General features: G+C 53.6%; 1 protein-coding gene across 1 annotated transcript in view; it reads left to right on the top strand.

Annotated features, from left to right (window-relative positions):
• Window positions 1-15,600, top strand: part of ABCC1 (ATP binding cassette subfamily C member 1) — a 117,779-nt gene that overhangs the window by 61,998 nt on the left and 40,181 nt on the right. The window contains exons 13-16 of the mRNA XM_029949064.1: window positions 7,354-7,500; window positions 9,550-9,637; window positions 12,678-12,753; window positions 14,861-14,987. Of these exons, the coding sequence (XP_029804924.1) occupies window positions 7,354-7,500; window positions 9,550-9,637; window positions 12,678-12,753; window positions 14,861-14,987 (438 nt within the window). The remainder of the gene's footprint in view (window positions 1-7,353; window positions 7,501-9,549; window positions 9,638-12,677; window positions 12,754-14,860; window positions 14,988-15,600) is intronic.

Below are 15,600 nucleotides of genomic sequence, written 5' to 3' on the forward strand. Positions count from 1 at the left end.
AGAACCCCAAGCAAGGCTCTGTGCCGTAAGCGCGGAGCCTGATGCAGGACTTAAACTGATGACCCGTGAGATTGTGACATGAGCCAAAATCAAGAGTTGGACACGTAACCGACGGAGCCACCCAGGGCCCCCACTTCCTCTGTTTTAAGGAAGCATGCACGTCCAGTGAGTTCACTTACACCGTCTCTCGTGCTGACTTTCTCGGACAGCCCCTGGTCTTTGCTGTTGTGATCCGTGCTGCACGGAATGTTCCAGTATGCACGTCGTGGGTCCTTTAACGGTCTTTCCCTGGCTGGCCAACTTTGAAAAGTTTAAAGATAGTAGTAACGTTTCTACCCCCCAGACCAGGAGACCCTGTAAAGATGGACTGTGGAAACTCCTTACACACAGTGCACTGTTAAGAGTAGTTAAGAATAGGGACGCCCAGGTGGCTTAGTCGATTGAGTGTCCAATATTGGCGAAGGTCATGATTTCAGTTTGTGAGTGTGAGCCCCACATCGGGCTGTGTGCTGACAGCTCAGAGCCTGGAGCCTGCTTCGGATCCTCTGTTCTGCTCCTGCACTCCTGCCCCTGCCGCACCGTCTCTCTCTCTCAAAAATAAATAAACATTAAAAAAAAAAAAAAAGAATAGGAGCACCTGGGTGGCTCTGTCAGTTAGGTGTCCGACCCTTGGTTTCGGCTCAGGTCGTGATCTCACAGTTTCATGGGTTCGAGCCCCGCATCGGGCTCTGTGCTGACAGTGGGGAGGCTGTGTGGGATTGTCTCTCCCTCCCTCTCTGCCCCTGCCCCCTTCGCACGGTCTCTCTCTCAAAAGAAATAAGCTTAAAAGAATTTAAAAAAAATAGCCAAGAATTACGCCCCCATGTTCGTTTTTTTCTTTGTATTCTTAACTATATCATCAGTATGTTAATGCCGCGCTGATCATGACTGACTTCGCGGCTTTGTTGGCGAGCGGATATTCTGACGGGAGGTTTCTGTGAACTACAGTCACGCGTGTTCATACATGTGAAGGTTTTCTGTTACAGTATTATCAGCGTCAGCTCAGCTCAGTCCCAGGAGGATGGTTTAGGGAAACTCCTGCGTTTTCAGTGTTTGTCAAAGTGTGTTCCTTCTGACGCTGGGTTTTTCCTTCAGCTCTGCTTTGTGTCCCCCAGAGTGTGAACCCCCACACAAGGCAGCAGGGGGGAAGGCAGTGGTGCTCAAATCGGAGCCCACATCAGAGTCCCCTGGGAGGCTTGAAAGAAGATCCAGAAGGTCTGGGTGGAGCCTGAGTATCTGCATTTCTAAGGGCTTCCCGGGTGCTACAGATTGCCCTTGGCTGGGGTTCACACTTGGAGAAGGGGACTAGGTCCTCACCACTCAGAGTGTGGCCCCCAGACCAGCAGCGCCAGCTTGTTAGAAATGCAGACTCAGGCCCCACTGCAGACCAGCTGAAACGGGATCTGAATTTTAGCAACCCCTCCCCCAACCCAGTGGTTGGTGTACACATTAACGTTTGAGAAACCTTGGCCGAAAGCAGAAGTGAGCAGACTCTTTCTACAAAGGACCGACTAGCAAACACCTCAGATTCCGAGTCGTACGGTGCCTGCCAGGGTGACCATGCGTAACGCCTCTGTGGGCGGGCGTGGCTGTGCCCCTGTAAAAATGTATTTATAGACCCCAAAAGTTGACTTCCATGTCACCGTCCTGTGTCATAAAAGACTATTATTCTGACATTTTAAAAAATTGTGGAGAATTGTTCTGAGCTCGCGGGCCAGACATACACAGGTGTGGCCCTGGCCTGGAGTCTGGATGCCCGCCGAGTTGTACTGCCAGCTCACGGCGTGGCCTGAGCCCCGTCAGTCTGCCTCCCTGCCTCCAGGTTTCTGCAAGGGAAACGTGAAGGGGGTAGGCCACAGGGGAGTCACGTATGGGCCCCTCCGTGCCCCCCGACTCCCAGGCCCGGATCCAGTCATGGATTTCTCTCCCAGGCAGCCCTGCAGGTGTGCACTGTCAGCCGACTCCAGTTGGCACACGAAGTGACATCTTGTAGCTGTTCTGGGACTCCGAGTTCTCCTAGATCCTTTCCGGCTTGCGTGCACTGGCATTCCGGGCTAGAAGGTTCTGCCAGCTCGTTCCTTCAGCACAGTCCGCTCTCCCCAACTTTCCCCAGTTAGACGGCCTTCTTTGATTTTTAGAAGTGGAAAGTATTAGAAGACTGGATGGTGGTTATATAGGGTGTTCTTTTGATTATTTTTCCTTTAAACTGTTAAATAGTTTCGATGTGCTTGGAACTGTTAAATATTCTCCTTTGTATATGTGATTTTTTTTTTAAGTTTACTTTTGCTTATTTTGTGGAAGAGAGGGAGAGCAAGCAGGGGAGGGGCAGAGAGGGAGGGAGACAGAATCCCAAGCACGCTCTGCTCCGGCAGCTCGATCCACGAGATCAACCTGAGCCAAAATCATGAGTTGGGCGCGGGGCCCTCCGGGGGCTCAGTCAGTTAAGCGTCCGACTCTTGGTTTCCGCTCAGGCCACGATCTCACAGTTGTGGGTTCAAGCCGCGCATCGGGCTCTGTGCAGGCGGACAGTCAGAGTGTCTGCAGACTTTGTCCGGTGTCCCTCCGGTTGAGAGCAGCGGGTCTGCAGGGAAAGGCACGGCCCTTGTGCTCTTTAGCCCCAGCCTCTAGTTTCTCTCCTGTCTCGGGTTTTTTTTGGGTGCCCAAAGGCCTGCACATATACCAGCATAGCAGTGGTTTTACATAATAAATGTAATAAGCCCACGTATTTCTTTTATTTACTTTCACACAAGTGATGGCAAATCGGAAGTCCAAGGTGTTTTGAATTGTACCTTTTTTTTTTTTTTTTTGAAAAGAACCGTAGCCAGAGGGAGTCACTGACAGGGTTTTTTTAACCCTTGGGTTTGGTTAGACTTAGGATGAGGAAGCCTTTCCGCGTGGCCCTTGGTTCTGCACCCTGGGGCCCTCTGACCCGTGTACAGTTTCCAGCTTGTCCCCTCAATGTGCTGACCCTTCTCTTAGCGTCTCCTGTGCTAGTCTCCACTAGGAAGCCACGACAGGAGACGCTGAAGAGCAGGACTGGCTTTTCTGGCCCGTGGATCTGCCACTCGGTACGGGGGAGTCGGGTCGGGAAAGGCAGGGGCCACGGGCTCCCGGAGGCGGAGTTCAGGAAGGTGTTGGGCATGAGACAGATGAGCCTGGGTGTCACTTGGGGACCTTGGCCCCGGCTGAGACGCCCAAGCCTCTGACTACATTAGGATAAAATATGTAGCGTTCGGTTCCCTTGGAAGGTGTTGGCCTGTTCTTTCCACTGGCGAATTCCTGCGCTTCAAGAACGATGAGGTGTTTACCCCCCGGAAGGTGTGATGGAAGACAGAGGCCTAGGGAGGTCCGACAGGAGCGGGGATGCCATTTTGGCAGGATTAATGGGCCTGTTTTTCTAAAATATAGAGCCTGGCATCTGTCATGTACACTTAATGCATTTTGCTAAGATAGCATCCCCAGACAGCCGTCAATATTTAGCATTTTCTGTCTCGGAAGATTTATGAGCTTCTCGCCTTCTGCTTACCCTGATTCTCCCTTCGTTAGGATGATTATCATTCCATGTGGCAATTGTCTGTTGTGTCCTTCTCTGCTGATCAGATCATACAGGGACCTTATCTCTCTCTCTCTCTCTCTTTTTTTCCACTTGTACCTCCGGGCAAGCATCTCCAGAACATAGGGGAGTGGGTAATAGGTGCATATTCATTAAATGTAATGTGGATGAATCACTGAGTGAGTAAGATTTGAATAAGCCATGTTAATTAGGAACTATTTTGCAATTGGCAGAAACCTAACTCAAATTGACTAGAGGGGAAAAAAAGTGGGATTTTTTAAGTCACAAAATTGAAAAGTATAGGAAGGTGCTGGTTTTGAGTGTGTCTGTGGTTTCAGGCATGGCTGGATCTAGGCGTTCCAAAGGGAACGATCCCCTCTCTGTCTCTCAGCTCTGCATTCTCCATGGTATTTTCTTTGGGGGAGTCATTTATGACTAAAATCATGGACTGAAATTGGAAGAGATTTTGTTTTCCAAAAGAAAATTGGGACACTGTAACCAGAAACAGGAATGGATGCTCAGAAGACAGAAAGAACACAGGTCCACACACAAAACCCCCAGGTTTCTTAGGAGTTGGGCTGGAGCAGACGGCCCGTCTGTGTGCTGCATTTCTCAACGTGGAAGCACCTTTGCTCTTCATTGTTTGCAAAAAACTTCACATCTTTGACTCTCACCCATCCAGGGCTGTGGCAAACCTCAGCCCCCCACTTGCCTGCAGCGTCAGTCTTTGTGCTGACCCCATTCACCTCCGCATTCTTCCAGATACCCGCTGCTAGAGAACTCGGCTAGTACCTGCTTCCTCTAGATGGTGAGTCTCAGGAACGCCAAACCTGTCTCACTCCTCAGCGCACAGTGCTGGTACACAGTAGGTGCTCAATTAGTAGTCGATGAAGAATGACCTCCACTTCCTGGAGAAGCCAGGGCTGTGGGACTGATGGGCCACGTGATGTTGCTCCTTCTCTTAGTGCAAATAATAAATACACCATATAGCATGCTAAACTGTCATAGGGGCTATGGGGAAGAAAAAGATTTGAGACAGGCCGTAGGGAGGGCTAGCGGTTTTAAATAGGGTGGTTTTAAATAGGATGTCACTGAGGAGGTGACACTTGAGTAAAGGCCCAGTGAGGGCTCCCACCTGGGAGAGGGAAGAGCACATGCAAAGGCCCTGTGGCAGGGCTGTGCCCACCCCATAGAGGGAATAACCGTGGAGGCCAGCAGGGAGAGGATGATAGGAGAGGAAGTCAGGCTAGTTTCCGGGAAGGGATTTAACAGACCAGACAATCCCTGGGGCCCGAGTCAAGACGTTTGGCTTCTGTACTAAGTAGACTATCTTTAGAGAGCTAGGTTTTTTGTTCTTAAGTCTTGTTGTTGTTGTTTTTTAACTGATTCACAATTCACTGTTTTAAAGCATACAGCCCAGTGGTGTTGAATGTATTCACCAGGTTGTGCAGCCATCAGCACTAATTCGAGAACATTTCCGTCGGCCCAGAAGGAAACCCTGTAATCCCTGGCAGTCGCTCCCTACTCCCCCAGCTCCAGCACACACCAATCTTTTTTTTTTCATGTTTATATATTTTGAGAGAGAGAAAACAAGTGGAGGGGGCAGAGAGAGGGAGAGAGAGAATCCTAAGCAGGCTCTGCACCACCAGTATGGAGCCAGACACGGGGCTCGAACCCATGACTGTGGGATCATGTCTTGAGTTGAAATGGAAAGTCGGACAATTAACGACTGAGCCTCCCAGGCCCCCCCGCCCCATCTCCTTCCTGTCTCTGTAGATTTGCCTGTTCCGGACACCTCGTATCCGTAGAACCACATAAGACGTGGTCTTTTGTGTCTGTTCTGGCTTCTCTTTAATTCAGCATCATGTCGACGGACCAGCGCTTCGTTCCTTTTTATGGCTGAATACTGCTCCCTTGTGTGCATCCATCTGGGGCATTTTGAGTGGGAGCATCTTTAGATGAGAGGCTAGTGCGTCATGTGGCTTGTTCATGTCAGAGCCAGGCCAGGCAGCAGCTCCACTTTGCAGTGCCTTGCGCTGGGGACCCGGTTAATAGATTCTTTGGACGAATGGACCAAAGAGTTTGGACTGAGTCCCGAAACCAGAAATAAAAACAGCTGCCATATATTGCGTTTTACCGTGCGCCGGGCAGTGTGCGAAGCACTTTACCTAAAAACTTGCTTTCCTGCTGCCAGCTGCCCCGGGACCGTGCAGCAGGATTCCCCTGTCGTCTAGGCTTGCTGGAGAGGGGAGGTGACGTGCCCAGGGTCATACAGCAGACACACGGTGAAGCCGTTGCTTTTTGTTTTTAAGCTGTGTCACCCTCCAGTAGGTAACAAAGAAAGGCAGCGGAGACCCTGAAGATGCCACGGACTACTGCCCCTCCAGGGACAGGGACAGAGATCCCGGCTTCCGGGCAGCCTGCTCCGAGCTTAGAAAGGCAGGCGCCTGGGCACTTTATTTCCCACAGGGAAAGCCTTTGATGGCTCTGCGATCCTGGGGCTGATGTGGGGGCGGGGACTCGTGTCCATCTGTCGGGGTCCAGGGTTGTCCAGGTTACTTCTGATCGCGTGTCCGGGCTGATCTCGAGGGCACCTGTTACTGGCCTCACCCGGCAACACCTGGCAACTCTGTCGCCAGCAGTCAAGGGAGAGGCACGGGACTCTGCCTGGTGATCTCATGCCTCCCTCCCAGCTGAGCAGCCCGGCCCCGGATTACTGAGGGCATCCGCCCTTCCTCCTGAGGGAGGTGACGTGCTGCTGTCTCAAACAGCTGAACCCCCGTTCTGCCCAGCGGGCAGCCTGGGTACTAAAGTCCCAGGAGGCGCCCCAGGGCTCAGGGCAAGTCTGATTTTGGCTGTTAGTTTTGATGTCCTTTCCTTCCTCCCTCCCTCCTTCCTTCCATGTTTTACTTATTTTTGAGAGAGCGCAGGCAAGGAAGGGGCAGAGAGACAGGGACAGAAGATCCTAAACAGGCTCTGAGCTGTCAGCACAGAGCCTCACGCAGAGCTCAAACTCACAAACCTCAAGATCTTGACCTGAGCTGAAGTCAGACGCTCAGCTGGCTGGGCCACCTAGGCAGGCACCCCAGTCCCTTTCCTGGGGACATAAAACCACAAATTCTGTGAGCTGGAAGGAACTTGAAATAGTGGCAGTCACTGCCACCTCCACCCCCATCTCACGGGTCAGGCATGTGCGGCACAAGGAGAGGAGCCTCCGGCCCAGGGATGGTTCTAGGCACTGAGAACGCTGCTGCGCACAAACCGGGCCCCTGACCGTGCGGACTTCCTGCTGTAGTGCACGAGGCCGACAGTAAACACTGCACCGGTGCAGTGCGGGCTGCAGTGGGTGCTGTGATGGAAAGTAAGCCGGGATACAAGGATAGAGAACACGAGCAGGTTGTTTCGGGCGCAAGGGTGGGGCAGCCTCTCCAGCGGGTCAGCGGGAGCGACCAGGCCACCGTCTGGATGCAAGGTCGTTGCAGGCGGAGAACATGGCAGGGGCGACGGCCCGGGGGTGGCCTTACGCTGGGGCGGTTGAACTCCCAGGATATCTGGCCAGGGTGCTTTGGAGAAGGTGCGTGCAGAGGCGCGGACTTTCAGCTCCTGGTCGCTCATTCTTCGAGTTCTGTGCGTGTTTCGGGGGTGCTCGCTGTGTGGCTGACGCTGGCCGAGGCCTTTTCACCTGCGCCCGGCGGCCGTCACCGGGCGGGCCCGACCGCACCGCCCACGGGCCGCAGGTCAGCCTGACACTCCGTTTGCAGGTGGCCCTGTCTACGTTTGCCGTCTACGTGACCGTCAACAAGAACAACGTCCTGGACGCCCAGAAAGCTTTCGTGTCCTTGGCCTTGTTCAACATCCTCCGGTTTCCCCTCAACATTCTCCCCATGGTCATCAGCAGTATCGTGCAGGTACGGGCGAGGCCGGGGGGCCCCAGAGGGGCTCTCGGGGGACACGAAGCCAGAGGGCCCGCACATCCCCCTCCCTACGGCCACTAAGCCCGGCCGGCTTGACGAGGCCCACACTGCTGGCTCTCGAGCTGTTTTGCTCCTAGCCCAAAGGAGGGACTCCATTTTACCTCTTGACAAGGAACTCACGGTGGAGCATTCAAAGCAAATATCAAAGGCAGCCAGGCTTTCCCGTGCTCTGTAAGATTCTGAAATATTTTATCCTGGTCCCATCTGGTCAGTTCCACCCTGCCCTGTCTTCACTGACTTTTGCAAAGAATTCACCTCTTACTACATTGATTTCACAACCCACTGATGGGCCTCTACCCACCATTGGAAAAACCCTAACCTAGACCCACCCAGAATTCCTCAAGTCCACACCGGGACTCTGTAAGGAGAGGAAACTGTCCACTTTGTCACTGTGTGCAGCGCCTATCACTTTCCTGCCGGTAGTAGTTGTCAAATTTTTCTCCCCGGCATTGAATGCGTTCATGGTGAAAACCTCATTGTCAGCCACAGATCAGCCTCAAGATTTGGTTGCTTCACCAACGCTGTTTGTTTGCTTCATTAAAAAAAAAAAATAAACGAGCAAATGGGGGCGCTTGGGTGGCTCAGTCAGGTAAGCATCTGACTTCGGCTCAGGTCATGATCTCACAGTTTGTGGGTTCAAGCCCCGCATCGGGCTCCATGCTGGCAGCTCAGAGCCTGGAGCCTGCTTCGGATTCTGTGTCTCCCTCTCTCTCTGCTCCTCCCCCACTTGTGGTTTCTCTCTCTTAGAATAAATAAACTTTAAAAAACAAATAAGCAAGCAAATAAAACCCACTTTTATTATGAGAAAACTCAGAGGTCCACACAAGTAGGGAGAGAACAGCATAACAGTGAACTCTGTGTCGCGTTCCCCCAGAGTTAACATTTTGCCACGCTTGGTTCATCTAAGTCTTCTTGTCTCCTCCCTCCCCCACTTCCTTCCTTCCTTTCTCTGCTCAAGAATTTTATTATTTTTTTTTTAAAGATTTTATTTTTAAGTAATCTCTACACCCAACTCAGGGCTTGAATTCACAACCCCTAGATTAAGAGTTGCATTCTTCACGGACTGAGCCAGTCAGGCGCCCCTGAAGGATTTTAAAGCAAATCCCAGACCTCTTGACATCTCACTCGTAAATGCTTCAGCATGAATTTCTTCTGCTTTGGTTTCGCAACGTTCCCCCCGCCCTGCCCCCCGCAACTTGATTTTCGTGAGATAGAATTGACACAGAACGCTGCTTAAATGTAGGGCACATACAGCCTGTGGATTTCGTATGTTGGCGTGTTGCGGTAGGATCACTGCCGGCATGGTAGCTAACACCTCTTACCACCCCACACGATTCTCGTTTCCTTTCTCTGGTGGGAACTATTACGATGCTGTTAGCCAACTTGAAGTTTGTAAACAGCCCCGTTGGCTGTGATCACTCTGCACTGTGTCTCAGTTATCCCCTGGTAGCGAGTTTCTTAAAAATTTTTAATTGTTTAATGTTTATTTACTTTTGAGAGAGAGAGAGAGAGAGAGAGACAGAGTGAGCCGGGGAGAGGCAGAGAGAGGAGATGCAGAATCCAAAGCAGGCTCCAGGCTCTGAGTTGTCAGCACAGAGCCCAACGCGGGGCTCGAACCCATGACTCGTGAGATCCTGACCTGAGCGCAAGTCAGTTACTCAACCAACTGAGCCGCCCAGGTGCCTCCACCAGCAGCAAGTGTTCACCTTTACACAGGACCACTGCCTTTGGTCATGTTTCTAAGTCCCTTGTCACCTAGGACAGTCCCCTTACCCTCTTTAAATACGAGTTGTGGGCACTTAAAGAAAAACAAACACCCAAAACCCGTTCTGTGTGTGATTCTGAGCCATGCTTTTGTGGGGCAGGCAGATGGGGAGGATGTGGCCCCTCCACACCCAGGGGAAACCACTGAGCGTCACCTCGGTCTGTTTCTACAAAAATGCTTTTAAAAATAACCTCGCCCTGTGATTGCCTTGTGTGTAGGCGAGTGTCTCCCTCAAACGCCTCAGGATCTTTCTGTCCCACGAGGAGCTGGAGCCCGACAGCATCGAGCGGCGGCCCGGCAAAGACGGTGCGTGCGTCCGCCTCCTCTCGGCCTCGGCGGCTGCCCTGCGTCCAGCCGCACCCAGCAGCCCGTCCTCGGGGCCCTGGGGCGCGGGAGCCCTGCACAGGGGACTGGCCTTGTCTCACAAGCCCCAGGAGGGTGAACTTGAGCTTGTTTTCTTGGCACGTGCTCCCCGAGAGGCGGCCTGGGGTGAGGCCTCCCACCGAGGGCCAGTTCCAGGGCTCAGATCTTGATTCTGTCTGGGCCACTGGGCGGGCAAACCGCAGACAGATGTTGGGAGACTGACCAACTCCAACCTGCTAGCTCTGTGTCCGTGGGCAGGTCACTTGATGGCTCTGAGCCTCAGGTTCCCCATTTGGGTAACGGGGACAAAGGCACCCATCTCTGGCAGCGTGTGATGTGGATTTTTATTGTTGCAGCTTACTAATTCATCCGTTCCTAGGCAACTCCCGTGAGTGGCTGTGTCTCCAAGCGATAAATACCGCCAGCATTACCAGCAGTGACTGGTGCCCCTCAAGCGACACCCCTGTCACACCCTCTCTGTTCTAGGGACGCGTGGGCACTCACCTACCCGCTGCTCACCACAGCACACAGAGGGGCTGTGGAAACCCCCATTTTACAGATGAGGAAAGTGACTTGCCTGAGATCACACAGCTAAGAGGTGGAGTCAGGACTCACGCCCATGGCCAGTCAGTGGGATCTGTGGCCCCCCCCCCCCCCCGAAAGTGTCTTCCCGTTGAGATTTACTGAGCACCTGCTATGCACCGAGCAGCACAGCTGTATGGTCTGTCTCATCATTACCAGTCCTCGGTGACAGATGAGAAAAGTGAGGCACAGAGAAGTCAAGTAACTTGCCCCAAGCTGTCCAGCTAGGATGTGGCCACACGGGGATTAGACCCACACAGTGGGGCTCAGGAGCTCAGTAAAGCACTGTCCGAGGAATGACTGTGTGTGGACATTGGTTGTAAGGTACGAGTAGTGCCCGGCGCCTAGTAGGGTAGTGCCTGGCACCTAGTAGGCATTCAGATAGATACCTTCAGTCGTGTGTAAGACACTCAACCAGCTGCCAGCCCCGGAGTTGTGGCGGCCAGTACCTCGCTGGTGCAGGAGAGGAGCCATCGGGGGCGTTTTCCACGCAACTGTCTGCGGCCAGACTCCTCCCTCTCGCACTGCTGACGTCTGGATGGCTCCTTGCTGTGGGGGCCGTCCTCGGCTCTGGAGGGCACTGGGTGGCTTCCCGGCCTCCACCTGCAAGATGCCAGTAGCACCCCTCCCTCCAGGGTTGACAACTGAAAATGTTTTTAGGCATTATGTCCCCGGTTGCCCTGGTTGAGGACCACTGCTCACTGGTCGCTGGAATCTTCTTCCCAACATCCCAAGCCTATGGTTATCAGTTTGTCATCCCGAGGACCTAGTCCCCCCACCTCCCCTCTTCTCATCCCAAGGACCTAGTTTCCCCCCCCCCCCCCCCCTTCCATCCTGAGGACCAGTCCCCTGCCCCAAACCCCCTGTAGGTGGTACAGTGCCATTCTACTCCTGGGCCACATTTCTCCACCTAAGGCGGGGCTGACCTTGGGGACAGCCCGGGGAGGTTTCAGAATCAGTAAAAGTTGCTCGCAGTTACCTGCAGGTGTCCTGTTGGAAAACCCCCAGGCCTCCTGGTTCGGTCTGGGCCTCGGCACCCCCTTCCTGCCCTCATGACAGTCTCCGAGGCTGTTTGACTTACTGAGATGTTTATCCACACTCCCTGGGTGCCAGAGGGGGCCACCTCGGCTGCTCCCGGCCGGCCCGGTCTGGTGGTTTTCTAGGTTGCCTCACTCAAGTGGCTTTTTTTAAAAATTCCCTAAATAGCACCGTCTCATTTCCTCCTTGGTCTCGGTTGCACGGGGACAGGGAGGGCTGGGCACTCTGCTCATTAGGTCAACCAGTAACTTCGTCTTGCAATGGGCTTTTGTTTCTTTGTTGTGTGGGGGAATTTCTTTCTTTATTTGACAGATTAAAAACACACCCATCTTATCTCTAGGTGGTTTTAAGGAGGCTCATAATGGAGCATCAAAAGCTGTTGTTTTTTAATTTTTTTATGTCGTTATTTTATTTTGAGAGACAGAGGCAGAGAGCCAGCGGGGAGGGGCAGAGAGAGGGAGACACAGAATCTGAAGAAGGTTTCAGGCTCTGAGCTGTCAGCACAGAGCCCGATGCGGGGCTTGAACCCACGAACTGTGAGATCATGACCTGAGCCGAAGTCAGATTCTTAACTGACTGAGCCACTCAGGTGCCCCCAAAATTATTTTTTTTTTTTAAAGTAAGGGGCATAAAGTATAAAAGGGACAGAAGGGGAGGGAAAGTGAAGGAAGAGGTGCTGGGGGCTTAGAAGCCCAAGGAGCTGTTATCCACAGACCAGGGCTGCCTTACCACTCTCCCCTCCCCCACCCACCCTGCAATGCCCTGCCTCCTGTCCCACAGCCTGCTTTTCAGTTCCTGCGGCTGCTGCTTCAGGAAGATCAACCTGTGATGTGAGCAGGGGTAGAGGGAGGAGGCATCCAGGGAGGTGCGTTAGGAGGTCACCCTGCAATCCAGGAGCTGTGGGCCAAGGACCCCACTTTGAACATAAAGGAAGGACCTAAGGGTGGTGAAGGCCAAGGGCCAGCCCCGCCTGATGGAGGGAAGTGCTTTTTCCCCCACTGACTTTGGCTTCTGCTCAGCGCCCTCCGCCTCCAGCCAGTGCTGCCCGATCCTCCCAAGATGGGGGAGGGAGGCCCCAGAGCCTTGAGTAAACCCCCAGGGGGTCCCCCCACCCTGTGCGAGACGGGCATCTGGATGGCGCAAGCTTCAAGGCAGAGCCCTCTTGTGGTTTCTTTCTGCTTCGTGGGTCTGGTTGGGGCTCTTTAGAAACTAGAATGATGTAACCGGATAATGCCTAGTGCAAGTGTCCAGCACCTGCCATTGAACTTTAAAGAAGATAAGAAAAATAAAGCCAGAGCCTCCTGCTCATGCTCAGTCCCAGGGTTTCATCCGTGCCTGACATGTTGTCTCTGGTGCTTTTCAGGTGGGGGCACAGACAGCATCACTGTGAAGAATGCCACGTTCACATGGGCCAGGAGTGACCCTCCCACACTGAATGGGTAAGCCAGGACGTGGGGAGAGCGAGCCAGGGGTTCTGGTCACATGTGGGTCCCAGCCACCTGCTAACTCTGAGATGCCGGGAAGCCACTGTGCCTTTCTGAGCCTCAGTGCACCCATCTGAGAAATAGGTCTCGTCATGCCTGTTAGGGCCACAGCAAGGAGCAGGTGGGAGTGTGCTGGCCTAGAGGGCTCCCTTGGCTTGTAAATGACAGACACCTTGCACAGATGAGTTTAGGCCACAGTTTTTGGATCACATGACCGAGAGCCACACTCAGGTATGGTGTGATCCAGGGACTCCGTGCAATCAGGATTTTCTCCATCTTGTCTGTGCTCGTTTTCCCTGGGCACTGCTTCCTCTTTGCGTTGCCTCCCCACTTATGACAGGAAATAGCCCCCATCAGCTCCCAGTGTCCCTGTCACCTGGGTGGGAGACCAGCTGGCCCTTACTGGTCCAGGTCGGGTCGCGTGCCCCTCCCTGCACCATCCCTGTGCCGGGAGCGAGCGCGCACTCATTGGCCAGGCTGGGTCTAAGGCTGTGAGGCCACAGGCAGGTGTGGGGCCCCTGAACAGGATTCTTGTCAGCAGGGGCTCGTCGGGATGGAGTCGTCCTCTGTCCTCTGTGGGGGCCCCCGATGCCCGAGTCACCTTCCCAGCCACCTCCCCATCTGGTACCAAAGCACCTGGTGTCCAGGCATTGACCCGGTTCCCCAGGCACCTTGTCAAGTGCCTCTTACTCCGTTCTGGACTGGGAAGGCCTTGCTCAGTGGCTCTGTCAGGCTTCCCCAGAGGACTCCCCAAAACAGAGGGCCAGAAGGCACCTTTTAAGGGGGCAGATTTATCCCCCTACGCCTCTTCACAATTACCTCCTCCCTGGGTAGCCGAATTACTGCCATGTATTAACCCAGGAAGCAGGGAGGACAAACTCTATAAAATGCTTTTTCCACCTGGAAAACCCATGGTGGGGCTGCGTGCTTGGGAAGCTCTTCCTTATGTCTAACTCGAGTCCTGCCTGCTTCAGCTGTAGCTTTGCTCTGGTGTCTGTCTCTCCGTCTTCTTGTTCCGTGCACCCCACCTCCGCTCCCCAGACCTTTCCCGATCCAAGCCTCTTCTCTTCTCATGCTCTAGAAACAGTCCATTCTCGCCTCGACAGGCACAGGAGCTGCCTCACTGGGCATCCTGTCCTGCTGCGGTCCCCTCACCTGTTCCCCCCTCAGCACGGGGACAATAGCATAATCGGTATGGCATATGGAGGCTCACGAGCACAAAACCGTCAGTGAAGGCAAAGTCTAACAGCATCTCCACTAACATGTTGACATCATAACGGCATCCGTTGAAAAGCACAGCCAGCGTGAGGAAACCCAGAGCGGCCCTGGACTCGGGGTGCCGGCCCTTCCCCAGTGTGTGGAGTCAGCCCCCACTTGGCAGCGAGCTGCTGGCCCATGTCCTGGGACCGGCAGTCGTGCCGGCAGAGCTTGGGGCTTATTGTGATGCTTTGGGCACCATCGTTTGCTAATGGATGCTATCAGCAGACACGTGTGTCTCAGACTCCTGTTCAGCCACGACAGGTCCCCTTCAGACCCCGAGGCTCCTAGCACAGCGAGCTTTGAGGTCTTCAGGGTGCCCGTCGCCTCCCCACCTCTTCGGGCCGGGCCTCACTCCCCGCTCCCTCGTCCTGCGCCGTCCATTCGTCAGGCCCTGATCACACCCATTGGTCCACAGCCTTGGGCCTTCTAAGTTGCTCCAGGGCTTCTGTGTCTGGTGCTGCTTACACTCCCTTCAGTGTTCACATTGAGGCGTCTGTCTGTCCCCCGATTGCATTGTTCATCTGGCTCCCTGATCGGGATCTTACTGCCAGGTGACTCCCGCTGCCCCTGTGTCTCTAAGACATGTGTCCCCGTGCCTGCTGGGAGCCTCACGTGCCCAGGCCCCCGCTCCTCCCCTGAGCTAATAAGCTTAGCAGTAGGGACGACAGGGGTCATTTCCAGACCTAGGCTCCTAGGAGCCCCGCCATCCGCCTTTCTCCGCTCTGGGCACATCCAGCTCTGGTGGGCCACCACCTGTTCAGGCAAGGGTGTGGCTGAGGCAGACCACGTTCTGTCATTTCAGCATCACCTTCTCCGTTCCGGAAGGTTCCTTGGTGGCCGTGGTGGGCCAGGTGGGCTGTGGAAAGTCGTCTCTGCTCTCAGCACTCCTGGCCGAGATGGACAAGGTGGAGGGGCACGTGGCTATCAAGGTAAGATGAGCACAGGGGGAGGGGTGGGGCCGTTACTGACCTGAGAGGAAGGTCAAGTGCGATGCTGTGGTTTGTTTCATGGTGGCCCCTGTGCAGAAGGGAGGGCGGCGAGGTCTCCTCGCTTCTCTCCCATTCTCCCTGCTCTTCTCTGTGCCCTGGGAAGGCAGGAGTTGATGTTGCTTATTTCCTGCTGTCTCCCAGGGCTGAGAATAGTGCCTGCAGGAAGTAGTAGGTGCTCAGTAAACACTCTGTAAACACACAGACGCGCCCTCTCCCCATCTCTGGTCCTCAGTGTGCATCTCATGATCTCTCTTGATACGTGAGTCTTTCTGGCTTGTTCTTTCTGTACCTGGATCTCTCTGTATCTCTCGTATAAGTGTAACAAAACTTAAAATTTTTGATTTGTGTCTTTGGGTTATTTTCTTGGAGGATTCTTTTTATGAGAGCTTTTTAAATTGAATGTTCCCCTGAATTCTTAGTAAGGGAGTAGAAGAATAACTAGAGTTTTTTGGTTTTTAAGTATGCAGGACTTTTTTTAAATTTTTTTTATGTCTTTTATTTATTTTTGAGAGACAGAGAGAGACAGCACGAGCAGGGGAGGGTCAGAGAGAGA

The sequence above is a fragment of the Suricata suricatta genome, chromosome 8 (assembly GCF_006229205.1).
Source record: "Suricata suricatta isolate VVHF042 chromosome 8, meerkat_22Aug2017_6uvM2_HiC, whole genome shotgun sequence".
Lineage (NCBI taxonomy): Eukaryota > Metazoa > Chordata > Mammalia > Carnivora > Herpestidae > Suricata > Suricata suricatta.